At 37.9% G+C, this 16,593-nt stretch overlaps 1 protein-coding gene across 4 annotated transcripts in view; it reads left to right on the top strand.

Annotated features, from left to right (window-relative positions):
- Positions 1 to 16,593, top strand: part of GLRA2 (glycine receptor alpha 2) — a 130,460-nt gene that overhangs the window by 37,266 nt on the left and 76,601 nt on the right. For all 4 annotated transcript variants that reach the window (XM_074858753.1, XM_074858751.1, XM_074858754.1 and 1 more), the window contains exons 5-7: positions 5,945 to 6,027; positions 7,281 to 7,418; positions 10,048 to 10,262. In XM_074858753.1, coding sequence (XP_074714854.1) covers positions 5,945 to 6,027; positions 7,281 to 7,418; positions 10,048 to 10,262 — 436 coding nt within the window. The remainder of the gene's footprint in view (positions 1 to 5,944; positions 6,028 to 7,280; positions 7,419 to 10,047; positions 10,263 to 16,593) is intronic.

Raw genomic sequence — 16,593 nt, 5'->3', positions numbered from 1 at the left:
AATAATTGGAAAATCATTTGCTGGCAGCTCGTGTGCTGGCATTGTGTATCTACAGACAATGATTGCATTACAATGAGAAGTGGGATGCCTGTAATGAGAAATCCACCACCCTGCTCCGTGCCAGCTCCTGTGTTGTTAAGCAGTACATGATGCAAAGCAAAGCAAAGCACGGGAGGGAGTGAGAACATGCTCATAAACAGCAGTACGCAAAACTCCAGCCTTCATCTCATATTTTGCCATAGCAGAGAAGGCTCCACGTCTCCTCTAAGCTCAAGTTCAGCCCATTCCCATCTGATAGAAATGAAGCTGCAGAACATGACAAATATTAGAGAGGAATTCCAGGACTCCTCAAAAATAAGGGAAAAAGCAGACAGTTTGACTGTTCCATTTAACAGGACAAAGCCTGTAGACTGTGAAAATTACCAGAATTGACATTCAAAATGATGAGTCAGGTCTCTGAAAAAATAATGAGATAGACTACAAAATGAAAAGCCCTTTAAAAGAAGAATATCACTGGGAATTATTTTTTTGGCCTTCTGATACATGGACAGTGTGTGTGCCCTTCTTTCAGGCACAGATCACCCAAGAGAGAAGGAATATAAGGAGATTTTAGATTCTCCTCCCTGTTTCAGTGCCACTAGCCTGAATGGCATTTGCTCCCATGTCATGCAATGCTGTCATGGTTGCTGTGCAACTCCATCTCCCCTGCCAGTTTAACGGGAAATTTTGTCTGCTTGTGCTTAGGTAATATTTTAACGTTATTTCAGCAGCTGTAAGGATCAGGAATTTAATTTTCCAAAGAAAAACGTACTGCTAAAAATATTTTTACCTTTATTGTCAGCTTGGAGCTTTAAGAAAAATACCAGAAATCTTGCAATTTATGATAGCATTTTAGAATTGGCAATACTGAAAAAAACATCCCACTTGTCTCAGTAAACCCAACACTGTGTGCTTTGCACACGTATTAGACTTTTCATACCTAGCCAATGTTAGCAGTGACCATGCATGTACTACTTTTGTTCTTGTATTTGCAGCATAAAATCCTAGACTGTGAAGTCTCCTTTCCCAACAGCTGAGGTACAGATGGGTGTAGTGTGAAAGAATGGAAGGGTAAGAATAGAAACAAAATGGTATTTTTGATACCATGCCCACTCATGGTGAGGCATTTGTTGCAGCATGCTTGTGAGAAGATAATCATGCTTTTTCTGGAAACAGAAGGGGCTCATACCCTTACCTCCAGTTCACAATTCACAACAGTATTTCTATACTTAATAAGACTGACCCTAGTTATTTATCATTAGAAAAAACTCTAAGAAAAGGCTGTTGTTCTGTAGCCCACTCACAAACTGCCACTCTTGCAGGATAATTAATGAAAATTATATTCCCTTGTCTTCAGATAACTCATATTGTGATCCACAGGGCCTTCCTCTTGTGAGATCAGTGTCCTCCTCCAGGGCGAGAGTTATCTCTTAGATCAAGGGAAGTCTTGGGTAAGACACAACATATCAGGCTAAGGAGTGATAGTTGCTTGTAAAGAAGAAGTAGGTTAGAACACAGTTTAATAGTTGCTGCAGATTAGGCAATATGTCAAATCCCAGTTAAAATGAGATATCCTTTTAAATGTATAAAAAAGAAAATCTTGGATTATGTAACATGTAAACCCAATTCCCTAAGGGTTTAATACGATACTAGCAGTTTTTTACTTCAGTTTTGTGTTGCAGACCATTCACAAGCAGTCTGCATGTGTCATACTCTGAAGCATTTTTGTAGTGCTGTGAGATTATCAAAGAAGCAGTATGATGGTGGTGAGCATCCGCTTTTAAACCTAAGAGAAAGAATGAGATTGGAGAGCATCTTGAGAATTGTTTACAAACCTTTAACTCCTACTGAAATTTCTTCGTATTAAAGGGCCTTACCCTCCATTGATGGTGCTGCTTTGGGGATTAGGTGTCAAAGAGTGGACTGACCTCAAGGCTTAATACCCCAAAGAGAGGTGGGGGTGGAATTTGGCAGGAAGTGAGCAACAGGAAAGGGAGGGGGAAAGGGTATGAGGGCAGACTAGGATGCGATGCAAAGAAAGAGGCTGGGCTCTGAGTCATGTGGGTGTCTCTGGGAGAGATGTAGGGTAGATGGGCAGACATAGGAGGAGGTAGGGAAAGTATGTCCATGGCCAGAGAAAGGACAGGACAAGGGCAGGAATGCAAAGAATGAATAAGAATCACAGTGTCTCAGCCCCACCACTGAACTCAGGACTTGATTACACTGCATGTAAATACTTGGCTGCACATGTGTGTCACCCCCCTCCACTGGCTTTTCTTCAGAGGATGATGGCTGGCTACAGCAGCTGCATTTAGAGCAGTGGTAGTGCCTGTGCTGAAATCTGCTGCTGGCCTATCTGAGGGCATGTCTGCTCCCACCTGGAGAAAACACTGACCTTGCAGAACAATGCTTTCAGGTGTTAAAGATCACTGGCATGACGGTTTCTGATTAATAACATGTTGTCAGGCTATTTATTTTTTCCCATGAGATGCCTTATTCTGGATTCTGTGACAAAGGAGGTCACAGCCTGCAGGATATTTCTCTTCCTGCCTCCAGAAGTAGGAAATACAGACCTCTGAATGATGCTATAAGAGGGTTTCTAGGGTGATCAGAAACGAAAGATACTGAGCTGGGGTGGGAAGAGAGACAGGCCCACAGCCCAAGTCTGAGTGACTTCTCAGGACACTGGTGAAACCAGCGGATGAAAGAGCAGTGTTTGAATGAAATGCTGAGTGAAGAAATCCTGACCGTGCCCACTGCACTTTGAAGACATTTAAAGTATCAGCAGATGCTGCTTGAAATGACTTATGTAGTGTTGAAGGAATCCTCAGGAAGAGGATCCAGAGTTTAAGACAGGCAATACTGCTCTGGAGTACTTGGATTAGATCCCCGCCTCTGCCACAGCATTGGTCAGCTTTTTCTCCTTTCAGCTTTACAGATTTTTCATAAAACACTTCCTATCAGTGTTTTATGGTGCTATGCCACCAAATCTGTTGTTTATGCATCTCAAATGCCTTGGTGGCGGGGTGCCTGAAAAATAAAACAATTATATAGCAATTTATTCTGTTTTATTAATGATTAAAGTACTTATCAATGTAATTGCCAGTTAAACTTGCACTTTGCACCAAATCTCCAGGGGTCTTTCTTGAATTTACCAAGTGTGAGACATTCATTTTTCTGAAATATTTTCTGTCAATGACACTGTTATTATAGGCAATGTGGGTAGCTATATCTGCCTAACACTTTCCATTTCAGATACTGTTTCCTTATTAATGTAAATATACAAGTAGTGACATAGCAACTGGGTTCGAAAACACTTGCAGGATCATATTTTTACTGAAAAAGAGTGAGCTGTTATAAATTGACCCACCACCATGCATTTCAATGGAGCTACTTCAGACTCCAGCAGCTGAACATTTAGCTTGTTGAAAATCATGGATTTGTGAATGATACCAGGCAATGAGTGTTGGGTTCAACACTTGCATTGTTCCTAGTAAAAGTGATTACAGACGTGAAGATGTTAACTATGAATGGCTACTCCACTGAGATGAACAAGAATAAAGGTGAAGGTATAAGGGCATGATCTCTCGAGCTAGCCTCATCAATACAGTGAATAGAAATTTTTTTCCATTTTTCAGGGTGAGGACAGAAGAATTTAGTCTTCCTGAAAGACACCATTGGTTAGAAAGAGAAAGAAGAAATGTCAACCTTTGTGTGAATCTACATAATGCACATTTTCTCAGCTCACCTCCAGAAAAAAAAAAAAAATATATTTACCTACCTAGTATTAGTGGAGATAGATCATTTTTTCCCTGTGAGGCTTAAAAGCTGCAACTGGATGTATTAATTTTCTCATGAGTTTGATATTAGACTAACAAGAGAGCCTCCTGGCCGTGTATGAAGTCAAATCCCCAAATTCATTGAGGTTTTGGGGGAGTAGAAAGGGATGAAAGGGGAATGAAACAAAGTCAGTGTGCAATCCACACCTGACTGAGTAAAATCTATGGGGTGGATAGGCCATGCCTACTTCAATGAACACAAACAAATGATATATTTAGAAAGGCTGCATTTGCGTAAAAGCATTTTTAAAATGAACTTAAAACATCTAAGCCATATTTAGAAAATGACTGAAAAGAAGGGAGTTTGATATAGTGATATTTCAGGAAAAAAGGCAGAAGCAGTCTATTGTTAATACCGGGGATTAGCAATTTAATTAGCTCAATCTTTAATGCCGGAAATTACCTAGTAAAAATGAGACTAGTTAACATTTGCAGGGCACTTAAAATATTTAAATGAGTAAAGGGCAGATTTTCAATGACATTTATATGTCTACTAGATATACTTTTTTCTCTAGATGATGAATTTTTTTTTTAATGCTTATGCTATTTTCTCCCAAAGGTTAAATGGGAGTTTATTTACTACGGAGGTGTTGAGAGGACTACTGGGGGCTTTTATTCATCTCAGTGCACTTCACTGCCATAGACAACCGATCTCTAATTTCCTGATATTATGATCTTGCACACTAAAGACTGTGACAAGAGGAAAATACTGTGACTTTCTCTGGGTAGCCCACGAGTAACCAAAAGCAGTGATGTTGAATGTGAATTTTGATCAGACTGAGACATTTTTGATCTCAGTTACCTAAGTATCATCTTCTTGTCATAGTGATTTGATGGCAGGACAGTAGGGCTAGAAGGCCCAGTCAGGCCATCCCCAAAAATTCACATGGTGAAGAAATAGACTGAAAGAGCTTGAATTGGCTGTATGTGGTGAGAAGCACAAAATCACTGCGTGATACAGAGCTTAGTGAAGTGTTTCTCCATAGAGATCATATTTGTCTGTGGGACAGCATACTTTCAAGGTTAGCAGCTGGCCTGTGGGTTCACTGACATAATTAAAAGATTATTCTCATTGTACTGTGTTAACATTTCAGTGCACCTTCAAACCACACAATCTAATTCATGTCCTTGACGGTAAATGGCCACAGAGGATTTTATTTATTTGCTTTCTTTGTATCAAAGTGGTTTTTGTGCTGAAGGTAATCTGAAATAAAAATGCACTCTTTTTATATGATTTAAACAAAAATCTTAACAATTCTGTTTTTCAAAGCAGTTAGTTGTTTGTAATTATGTCATCCTGGTATCTTGGTTTGTTAAAAACAGTTTCTTCTCACACAAAAAAAGAAATAAAGCAGAGGTGAAGTCTTGAAACAGATTTCAATCAAATGTGAAAAAGCAAAATGAACTAAAAAAAAAAAAGAAAGAAACATTAAGAATTTTGCCATCCAAGTAAAATTATGCTTTATCTGGGACAATAACAACTGAAAAATTAAAAAGAGAAATTTAGTTTGTATGATAATGTTCCTTTAGGCTTACTTTCTTCTATCTGCACCCTGTCTTTTAATGCTATGTGATTCTAGCTTTTACTGTATGATGTTGTTTTCTTTCTTTTAACGGCTAAGCAGTAAGAATGAAGGGTTGAAAATGGGCCTCATACACAACAGAAGCACTCTCGGTTGAAAAAAAACAGTGGTTGTTATTTCCTTTGCTTTTCCAAAACAAAACTTAAGAATGTGTGTGCCATCATCAGTCTTTTCAGCTTTTGCATTATTTGGGTTCAGTATTATACATAAAACATTCACCGGTACATTAGTGGAGAGCATTTCTTGCTGTCCTGATATTGTCTTCTCTGTTCTGCTCAGCCAATGCAGCCAGCGAGCACCTGGTTTGCTTACACGCTCTGTCTTCACAGCTCTTATGTTCTTAAAAGCTCAGAGGGGAAGAGTGAGCCCAGCCTCTGAGGTGTTAATATTTGGTCTTGATCCTTTAAACTCTAAATAAGGGGCTTTGGATAAAACCTGTATTTTTCTAACAATAGCTTCTTTTTCCCCCCCCTCCAATTTTAGGCTTACTTTAACCTTATCCTGTCCCATGGACTTGAAGAATTTTCCTATGGATGTACAGACATGTACAATGCAGCTAGAGAGCTGTGAGTGTCCAATTGTTTTATCTCTTGAAGAACAAGATTTTGCCATAACATTCAGTGGTTAGATAGTATCTACATTGTTATATTTATGTGGTGAGACTCAATATTCCTATTTTGTAAGGGAAAATCATGGAGGAGCAGTGCTTTAACTGTCCGTCACTGTACTGTGCAGGTCCCCTGTCTCTGTGCTATTGCTGCTCTCTACCCTTTCCCCCTCATGGGGCACATCACCTCACCCGTCAGGGCTGCATCACTTCCAGGGATAACCACAGTGATGCTGTGCAGGACAAATTATTAAATCTCAGGAAAATAAGAGCAATTAGTACCCCGTGAGGGATTAGCTATGTCTGGTTGAGACGTGCTATGGTCTTTTGAAAAATGGAAGCAACATACCTGATGAAGCAGAGGTCCTATTAGTATGTTTATGCTGGTAAGCTAAACGGCCAAGGAGTGTACTTGGGTACCAGCACACACCTGTCTGTACCGAGTAGCTGTCAGCACACACCGTGACACTGTTTTGACCTGTACCAGGTAATAATCAGACAAAACCAGGAGTGGCCAAGATAATGGCATGTGCCAGCAATCATTCCCAATAGTCATTAGGTACCAGGCCACCATGGATTTTTTTGTGGGGATGGGAGAATGGGTGTAGCTGTATGGTATGCACTGTGGGCTACCACCTGCCTTTGTGCCCAGAGAACAGCCACGGCTTATTTAATTTACCCATAAAGATGTAGCCATTGCAGTTGAAAAGATACTTCAGTGAGTTGAAGCCCCTCTTTTCCCACCACACCTCTCAGTGGTAGGTTCACAGGTTTACAAAAGCTGCCATTTCCTTTTCAGTAAGGGCTCAGCATTCTGCAGTCTAGAAATCCTTGTTTTGTTGGTGCATTCCATGTCCATCATCAAAGAATGATGAAAATAAAGCAAAATGCAGGCTAGTACATAGACACAGAGAAATGTCATTTCGGTTGTAAGCAGTATCTTTGATGGGCCAGTAAAATTATTTTTTAGTGGCAAATCAGGGCAGTACTTCAGAGCACAATGATGTTATTTGTTGCTCTTAATAGAGCAATAGTGCAGTAATAGAAATGGGTAACTAACAGTGATAGTGCTGTTGTTAATCAGACAGTTGAAAAATATAACTGAGATAACATGTATTGCAATAAAAGACATGCTTCTCAGACATAATAATATCTGCTTTTGATGTTTTCCAGTCAGCTACCATCTAATAAACTCTGATTTCTTTATTGTAGTTGGCTATACTATGAACGATCTGATATTTGAGTGGCTAAGTGATGGACCTGTGCAGGTTGCAGAGGGTTTAACCTTGCCACAGTTTATTTTGAAAGAAGATAAAGAACTTGGCTATTGCACAAAACATTACAACACTGGTGAGCATTATTCTATTTTTTTCTGTTAATTGTTCTAACAGTATCTATTGTCAATTAGTAAAGGGAAAAGATGAGCAAAATGAAAAAAAAAAGAAATTAAAATTTGATTCAACCACATGTATTTTTAAATCTGAAAAAAATTACTTTTATTTTTGTTTGAAAGATTTTATTTCAAAATTTACTTTAATTTCATTAAAGATATTCTAATATGCATATTCTAATAGTCTTTAAATTGTTAAGGAGTTTTAAATCTTAAAGAAATGATTAAGAAATCTAGTTGTTTTGATTTCCTTAAAATGAAACTTTTTTAACAAACTGAATCTTTTCTTAAATATTGATTCATCACTTTTAAAGAACTGATTTCTCTGAACTTCATTTATTTCTCCAGCATATCAAATTGCCAAATTTGAAAGAACAATGCTTTCGTTGCTGATCTGAATAGTGTACAGAAATTAGATGTTGTGAAATTAAATGTTTGTCTAGCACTCTAATGTTTTTTCTTGTATTCGCTATTTGGATGTTTCAAATGCTGTGTTTTCTATCTTTAGCTTTACAGAGCAGAGAGGACTCTGTTAAAATTTTGATTTAGCTGCTTGGAGTTTATTTAATAGGGACAGCATTTAGAGAACGGTTTGCTGGGTGCTTGGTGGGATTAGATATAATCCTTCTCATTTAAAATAGCTTTTTCATCTTTTCAGTGTAAGAGCCAATCTGGTTGCATCAAATGCATTTGTTTCACTCTGTGAAATAACACAACGTGAGAGGTTCTGCCTCTGCCAAAAATGAAGTCACATTCATTTCTTATGAAAAGAAATTTATTTTTTTTCAATTTTTATAAATGCAGCTTCTCATTTTGGGGCCCAAAGTGCCAAGGGAGGAAAACTTTGTGATTCCATAATTCAAGACCAGTGGAAAGGGGGACTGCTGTGACTTCTCTTCTTTTCTTACACTTAAAGGGGATAATTAAGGGTAAATTCCAATAGACAGATCTTGCCCATTTGTAATTTGGCTGATACAAAGTTTAGTCATTTCCCACCACGTGACTCAAACTCTGAATAACTGAGTTCATCTGCTTTTCTAAGTACTGTCAGGTAACCACTTCACAGGCTCAAACACTGAAAGTAGGAGAGGAGAGAGAGCATGGTCAATAGCTTTCTTGTACACCCAGGAAGATTCCCCACAAAGGATAAAAATGCTAATGCATAGCTCCCATTACATGTAGTTAAACAAAATAAATGTGTAGTTACCAAAAGTTGAAAGTGTGTAGCCTGGCAAAGGGAGCTGAAAAGCAGTATTCAGGCAAAAGAAAACTTTGTCTACAGGCATCCACATTACTCTCTTCTCTGGAGTATGCTTCTTCAGGTTTGGTGTAAAATTAAAATGTGGATAAAAACTGTCTTATTTGGTCTTCTCCTACCTACACTGTCCATGTTGTGCCACAGGAATCTGGAGAGCATTCAAGAAATTGGGCTACTCTCATGCCATTGCTGCCATATGTGGCCACCCCACCCCTTTCAAGTCCCCTTCTGCATGGGCAGACTGGTCAGCATCAGTCACTATCCAGATCTCAGAATCTGCCTTCAGGTCCAGTCACTCATTCTAGAGCTTCTGTCCTGCCAAAAGATATTATTCAGTTCTTCTCCCTTCCTCTCTTTGTCAAACAGCCTCTGCATTGTCATTTGTGCCAACTCTCACACCCTGCGGTTCAGCTCTCTAGACTAGCAGAAAAATATGTGTACATTAAAAAAAGGAGCAGAAAAAATAATTTCCCCTGAAAAGATGAAAGACGAGCAGTGTATCTTGACCAATCAACACAAAAAGGGTCCTCTGAAACCATAGCATGACTCTTCAGGAATGACAGACTCTCTTGTACTCAGGTTAGTCGGCCTTGAGTGAGAGTCTTCACAGTACCTAAACCACAGTAATTTGCAGAGCAGCACAGAGTGATTGGATTAGTAGCTGATGAACTGTTGCAGGTCAGGACTCTGCATCCCCCACTGCATGACTAGCTCTGCTGTCAGGCAATAGTAAACTTCTGTCCTCTGCTACCCCTGCGGAGCAGCTGTCTGTTGTTTGAAGAACTACTCACCTCCCACAAGAGATTTTTGTGGGTTTCCAGGAGTTAGACTTCTGGCAAAATTCAAAGTACGCTTTGAGTTGAATCTGCTGCAAGACATAATCCACAGACACAGGCAAATGACACGACCAGAATGAGAAGGCGTGTGATCCTAGGATTATAAGACTAGTTTACAATTTGTATGTTTAAGTATGTTTGCTTAATCTCATGTCATTAAAAGAGCAAAATGCTGTCCCCTTTTAATACTAAACATTAGATTCGAGTAACGCAAAATCTCATTAAATTTTGAGTAAAGAAACTTTATATTATATGTTCTGGAGGTGGAACAACCATGCTAATACTTGTTTTCTCAGTTAATGTGAAGAATTGGGTCTGCTTCAGCGGCCCCGTGCATCCCCCCAAGCTAGCGTGCAACAAATGGCTGGCTTGCATTTGTGTATCAGGACCTGCTTATAGTCTTACATTAGGAAACAGGCCACGCATCTAACTTATGTTCAGAAAATAAGATAAAAATGTGCAAAAAGCATTTATGAAAGTAATTTCGTGTTCTAGGAAAGTTTACATGCATTGAAGTCAAGTTTCATTTGGAGCGTCAGATGGGATACTATTTAATCCAGATGTACATACCTAGCCTGCTGATTGTCATTTTGTCCTGGGTTTCTTTCTGGATCAACATGGATGCAGCTCCAGCTAGAGTCGCACTGGGTATCACTACAGTTTTGACAATGACCACGCAAAGCTCGGGATCGAGAGCTTCCCTCCCAAAAGTAAGGAAATGATTTTGTACCACGGATTTGTTATTAACAAGAAAAATTTGTACTACTTTTTGAAACTTCTGAAAGATCTGTATAAATATGCAATAGATGAGGGTACATGAGAAAGGGGTAACAGTGTGATGTTCAACTGTTGCAATATCCTTGCATTTGAATTAAAGCAAGTTTCTGCTGATTTGCAGGATGGCTGGAGAGTTCAACAATATGGATTTTTAATGAGTTTCTACTATATTTGACACTTAGTTTTGAGCATTTAGAAGCCAGATTTCTGAAGTATTTAGGTATCTGACTGGATTTCTGAAAGCACTTTCATGAAAATTGGACATTCTATCCGACTGAGGACTTCATAAACTCTATCTGGTCTTCTCTGGACTGTTAGACTCTCAAAATATCTTGATGGTTCTAGATATGGCACTTAGTCCAATGGACATGTAAATATACATAAAGATATATATATATATAAAATACATATATATAACATGTATACACCTAGAAGGTTTCTCTGGATAATCTTTTCAGTGAGTAACTGGTTCATGGCAGAATTTGTCCATGTTCTCATTCAACTGTCATCTGCAGACCTTTATCCTGTCTACGCATGAAAATAGCCTCTCACTCCAATTTTGTGGTTTTTTTAATCCAGGCCAGATGCTGTAGATGGGTTTACAGATTACAGACTGGATTCTTTGTTTAGTCAGGCTGACAGCTTTTTTCAGCATAGGCACAACCTGAATGCTTCTGCTGACAGCATTCCCAGAAGAATTTTGTGTGCATGCTCAGGTTTTGTACAATTTTCTGGAAGAGAGCTCAGAGGTAGGTCAGTTTACAATAGTCTAAGGAGTCATGAGATATACTCCCTGAAGAGCCCTCTTTACAATAGTCCAGCATCACAGCGATTGGGATCACAGCAGCAATGAAAAGCACAAATTTTGAGTGTTTGCATAGATCACGATCCATTCCAAAAGCATGTTATATTTTGCTCTACTTTACCCTCAGTATCACATTTAGTCTCATTCCAAATACTGTAATTTGTTCAAGTGGAGCATATATAGGGCAACTTCAAAAACTGCGCAGATTGTGTTACTCTTCTGTTGGTAATGAGAAAGTATCACTTAAAAATCTGGTGTCTACAACAGTTGGTTCAGCTTCACTTGTTCATTTGGAGATATGTATAATTTTCCATGCAAACTGAAAGCCTTTCTCATATTAACTCAGAATTTCAAATGGATAATTTCTTAAACATTTGTTCAGAAAATTCAGTCATTATTACCAAGTGAACACTCTGAAAAGAAAGTCAACAAAAAAGATAATCTTGGAAAGGAGCATACAAGCTCTGTAGATAGCAAGTATGGAGTCACTGAAGACTGTCTAGATGGTACAACATGACTCCATGTGGTATATTGCAAGTTTCTTCCAAATTAACTGGCTTGAGAATTAGAGATGGTACAATCACTGTAGTGGAGATTTCCACCCGCATTTCAACTGGGCAAACATACCCTGCCAAGAACCTCTGCAGCGTTAGCATGCCCAAAATGCTAACACTCTAGAAAGCCTTTTTGTCGTACACTTTTGATCCAGCTGAAATATTTCTCCCTTTTATATTTTGTATTGTTTGAGTAGAAAAGTGTTTGCTGGATAATTTTCTGGGTTTCTGCTGAGTGGAAGAAATGGGAAGATCCAGAATATGTTGACTGTAGCTATTTGATTATCGGAGAGGTTATTCTCCAGACTCAGGATTAAATACATTTATCTCAGCAGCTGTCAGAGAACAGTGATGCTCTGGCCCTAATGCATCTCCTCCTTTTCTGTTATGTTCTTTTGCCAGAAGATAGTCACTGAGGAAAAGTACCTCACCAGAGAGCCCAGCACACTTATTTCAGTCAGGCTACACCTGGTTGTTGCAATGTCACCGTGTAATTCAGTTGAGCTGTACTTTACAGCTTTTGTCTCTATATAAGTGAGTTAACCCTTGTGGGGGCTTTTGAAGGTGCACCAGTTGACTTAAAAATGTGTTTTTAAGTAAATACTAACATATCTACCAGCTGACTCCCACCTTCGATGACTCAGGTCCCTGAAGAAACATGGGACTGACCAAAACAAAAGTGCTTCAAAATAGGCTTTGTGTGCACATGTAGCTGTATAGCCATGTATCACCAGGCAGGTCTCATATCATCAGTATCTGATTCCATACAGAAAGAAACAAGCTTTTCTTCCTGTTGCTGTTGCAGGCACCTAGCTATTTTAAAACCTTATCTGTAACTTAATACCAAAATTGTATTTCATAATAAAATCTGAAATGCATTTAGAAATAAAAATATGAAAAAAATTGAATCAAATCACTGTTAAAGTTGAAGTCCCAAAATGGATGTTTAAAAGTAATGGTTTTTTAAGTCCTGTCTACATATTGCCAAGACACAGGAAGTTAGGCTGTCAATAAAACATCCATTTAAAAATTCCTCCAAGCATGAATATCTAACAGAATAAGACATGACAGGAGGGATATTTTTGCAAGAGTACTGAAAAAACACATGCAACTTTGCATTGTGAAAGCAGTCTAGATTTTAAGACAAAAGTTATATATTTTCCCCGTCCTTCTTTGTGTCCTGTTCTTATTAACACACATTTATACAACTTTAATTTACCCACTGTCTCATGCCAAGAGTTTCTTCTGATTCTGATTCACCAACTTTAAAGAGAATAATTTCTTTACCCAAAAAAGGCAAAAAAAGAATTGTGATAAGATTCCTGGTTAGGTTTTTTTCTCTGTTTCCAAGGTACTATCTAAATGATGAAAGTGTTACTGTTTAGAAGTAATTACCTACATATTGTTCTCAACCCTGGCATAAGATTACATGACAGAGTTCTATTTGCTTAAAACTGCTCTTTTCCATATTAATAACTAATCATTTTGATACACAGATTTCATAATGGTAGGTCACAGCAACACAACATTAGGCATTCAGTTATTGAAAATTAAACATAAGATTGAGACTGCTGAAAAGTAAAGAAAATTGAAGAAAAGGAAATGAAAGATTGAAATTAATTCCAGCTGAGGCTTATGTTTGCTGCACATAGGAGAAACATCAAGAAAGCCTCTTCCAATATAATTATATTTCTTTGATAATTTTTGTAGTATTTCTGTGGAATTATTATCTTTGGAGTATTTTGATATTCTGGATAAGAATATAGGGTCAAATTACAATATCAGCAACACAGTAATAAAGAAATCAATATGCATTTTTTTCCTTATTCTTCTACAACATTGATTTCTTTCTTACAAAAGTTAAGAATAAATCGTTAGAGAGTTTACATCCCAACAAAGCTATTGTTCCAGGAAGGGAGACCTGCAGTGCCTGTTTCAGAAAAGAGAAAGGGTCTCTTCTACAAATTTAGTGTAAGCTAGTCGATACCGTGTCCTGCTTCCTTCATGGACATGAAACAATGATTTTCTGTATAGGAAGTATCTGCAGATAAATTTTCACCATGGTGTCGATCTCTTTTATAGTGATGAAATTATTTCGTGTTTGTTACAGAAGACTAGTCAGGGGTCCCGTAACCAGAGTTACCCTTACTGGCTCTGTTAGGGGGTGGTAAGGAACTCATCCAGAAAGTTGGTGTTGAATACCCTCCCTCCAGTTTTGCTAATCCATCACCAGGATGCCCAGGAATGGTGATCCAATATACCAGGGTCCCTATGATCAGTTCCCCGTCCCACACATTCCTGTATATAAGTCTTACCCACATCTGATACTATATGTCTAGTTTCCTCCGGTCATGTCATTTTTTTCCACATAGAAACTTTGGCTAGGTAAATGTTTGTGCACCCAGCTACACCAGTAGCTCTTGCTGATCAGCCACCTGAGCAGAAATCCTGTTTGCCAGCTGGGTGATCAGCGTGACTGCACATTCACAATGAAACCCTCAGGAAACCCTGAGCTGTCTATGAGAGTCCTGTGCATGAGCCAGGAAGCTCCCTTGCACCTAGGATTTGCTGGACTTCATCTATGCAGAGAAACTCTGCGGCACACAAATCAGGAATCTGATGTAACCTACCATGCTTCCATGCAGTACTCAGCACACGCCTTCTGCAAATATCAGACCCACAGCACAAAATAGGCATTATGTATTCATCAGAATATGAGTAAGGAATGTCTGGAAATCATAAGGGACACAGAGACGTAGAATATGCCTTTACATGTTTTACGGTCCTAGCTGTCTATAAGCTGGGGGAGTAAAAGGGAGGATATCAAGTTACAACAGCACAGAATTATTGAGAAGTGTTAGAAAAGAGTTCTTCAGAGCATTGAATGACCATTCTCTTGCCATTCTATTTATTTTTAAACGGCTTCCCTTTTGTTGAATCAACAGAATCAAAAGTTTTAAAGCATTTTCAAAACAGGCATTTGAAAGAACTGCTGTGCTAGTAATTGGGTATTTTTCAGATTGCTTTCTTCTTAAAACACTTATATAAACCAAACCTTGGCAACAACAGTCCAAGAAAACGAATTACTTTTAATGCCATAAAGCAAAACATTTGAGGATACTTTAAGTCAAGTAAGTGATAGCAACTATAATTTACACAGTTGCATAGCATTCATATTGTGTTAGTTTAATGCACAGTGCTTAATGAATGTTTGTTTCTTCTCCAGGGAGCAATCTGTGCAGAAAAAGAATCTCATTCAAAGCTCACTGAAACCTCTGGGAGTCTTTCCATTCACTTCATTTTGCTTTGGATCACTAAATGCATTACCAAATGCAATAAAATCATTATATTCTAATAGGTGCAGAGACTTGCAAAACCAAAGTCAATGAAGTCTATCCCCTTTGGAAGTAAATGACTGCTTTTATGTGTTGTCCACTGTCCCCAGCATATTTGGAGATGTTTCAAGGTTCCTGGGCTTCTGGCAGACCAGTCTGAGAAAGTAACCTCTCCTTTTTTGAATGCCAAAAGTTATCAAGTAAAGAAGCTCTAAGAATACAGCACATTTTTTATTTTGAATTAAGGTTAAAAAGATTTCATAATAAATTTTTTCTTTTTTAAAAAAGGAAGAAATAAGGAGAAAAAACAATAAAGAAAAAGGAAAAGATGCTGTTACCAGAGATGATTATATTCTGTGTTTATTTGTTTTCATAGGAATTAGAGCACCTAAGGTGATAGCCTACTCTTTCATAGAGTAAATGCAAAACACAGAGATGATACATGTTGGTGCAGGATTATGGTAAAAAAGCAATAATGAAGTAACTTGGAATGGAAGCAATTTTTTGACAAATTACTTTTACTCTAGTCTCAAGATCTGAAGAGGAAATATAGGAGTAAGTCAGCAATCATGACATATGTTAATTAACACTTGGCTTATATGGGTGTCTGAGCACTTCACACACTGCTTAAATAATTAAGCCAACCCTATTTTATTAGATATTTACAAATTTCTGTTGGAGACCTGATGGTCCTAAACTATTACCCTGATATTTAATATGCTTGTCCTATGTCAAGCATTTACGTATTCTGATAAGGGAACTGCAAACAAACTCCAACTTTAAAAAAATTCATTCTGGGGCCTTGAGTGGATTTAAAAAGAAACATCCTGGTGGTTGTCAGTTTTCTTGACCATAATAAAAGTGTGCATGCTGTCCAAACTCTTGGGAAGTCAGGCTGTGCTGTCAGGTAACCCTGAGGATCTACTCTTCAGCCATGTGCCTACACAGAAATGTTTTAACACTTGTTTTGTTCATTTCCAATGTTCTTATATAACTTTATTGTCCCTCCCCATTACAGTTTTAACATATAACATATATTCCTTCTTTTACTTATATTAAGAGATCATGAAAACTGCTTCAAGTATTTTTTTTTTAAGCTTGGCAAAGCTAGGTACAACTAAATCTCGTATTCAGACAATGTTTTTAATATCAATTGTTATATTCCATACAGTATTTGAACCTGGACACAGAGATCGGTTCTACACTACATAACAAAGGAAATCACATAGACTGAACCTATTTTTCAACAGTAAAGTTCCAGAATAAAACATGGGTCATAAGTAAGTGAGCATATGTTTTCTTGCTGCGACTTACTGAAGCAATTACTTGAGTACAAACTGTTTGTGACTAAATATAGAGTTCTGTGTGTAAAATAAGCAGTCCTACAAAATACTACAAAATAAATTTTTGTCAGGTTGTTTATAAACACCTGCTCATAATTTATAGTTCAAAAAGGTGTTTTCTGATTCTGTTCTATAGCTTTTTCATACTCCATTTCTTTATTCTTACTTCTTCAACCTTTATTTATGTTTTCTCATGAACGGTTTCAAGGCAATATGCTAATGTATTT

This window comes from Strix uralensis, chromosome 2, assembly GCF_047716275.1.
Source record: "Strix uralensis isolate ZFMK-TIS-50842 chromosome 2, bStrUra1, whole genome shotgun sequence".
NCBI classification, from domain to species: Eukaryota; Metazoa; Chordata; class Aves; order Strigiformes; family Strigidae; genus Strix; species Strix uralensis.
Note: the sequence above shows the minus strand (reverse complement) of the source record. Positions and strands in the feature narration are given on the sequence as shown.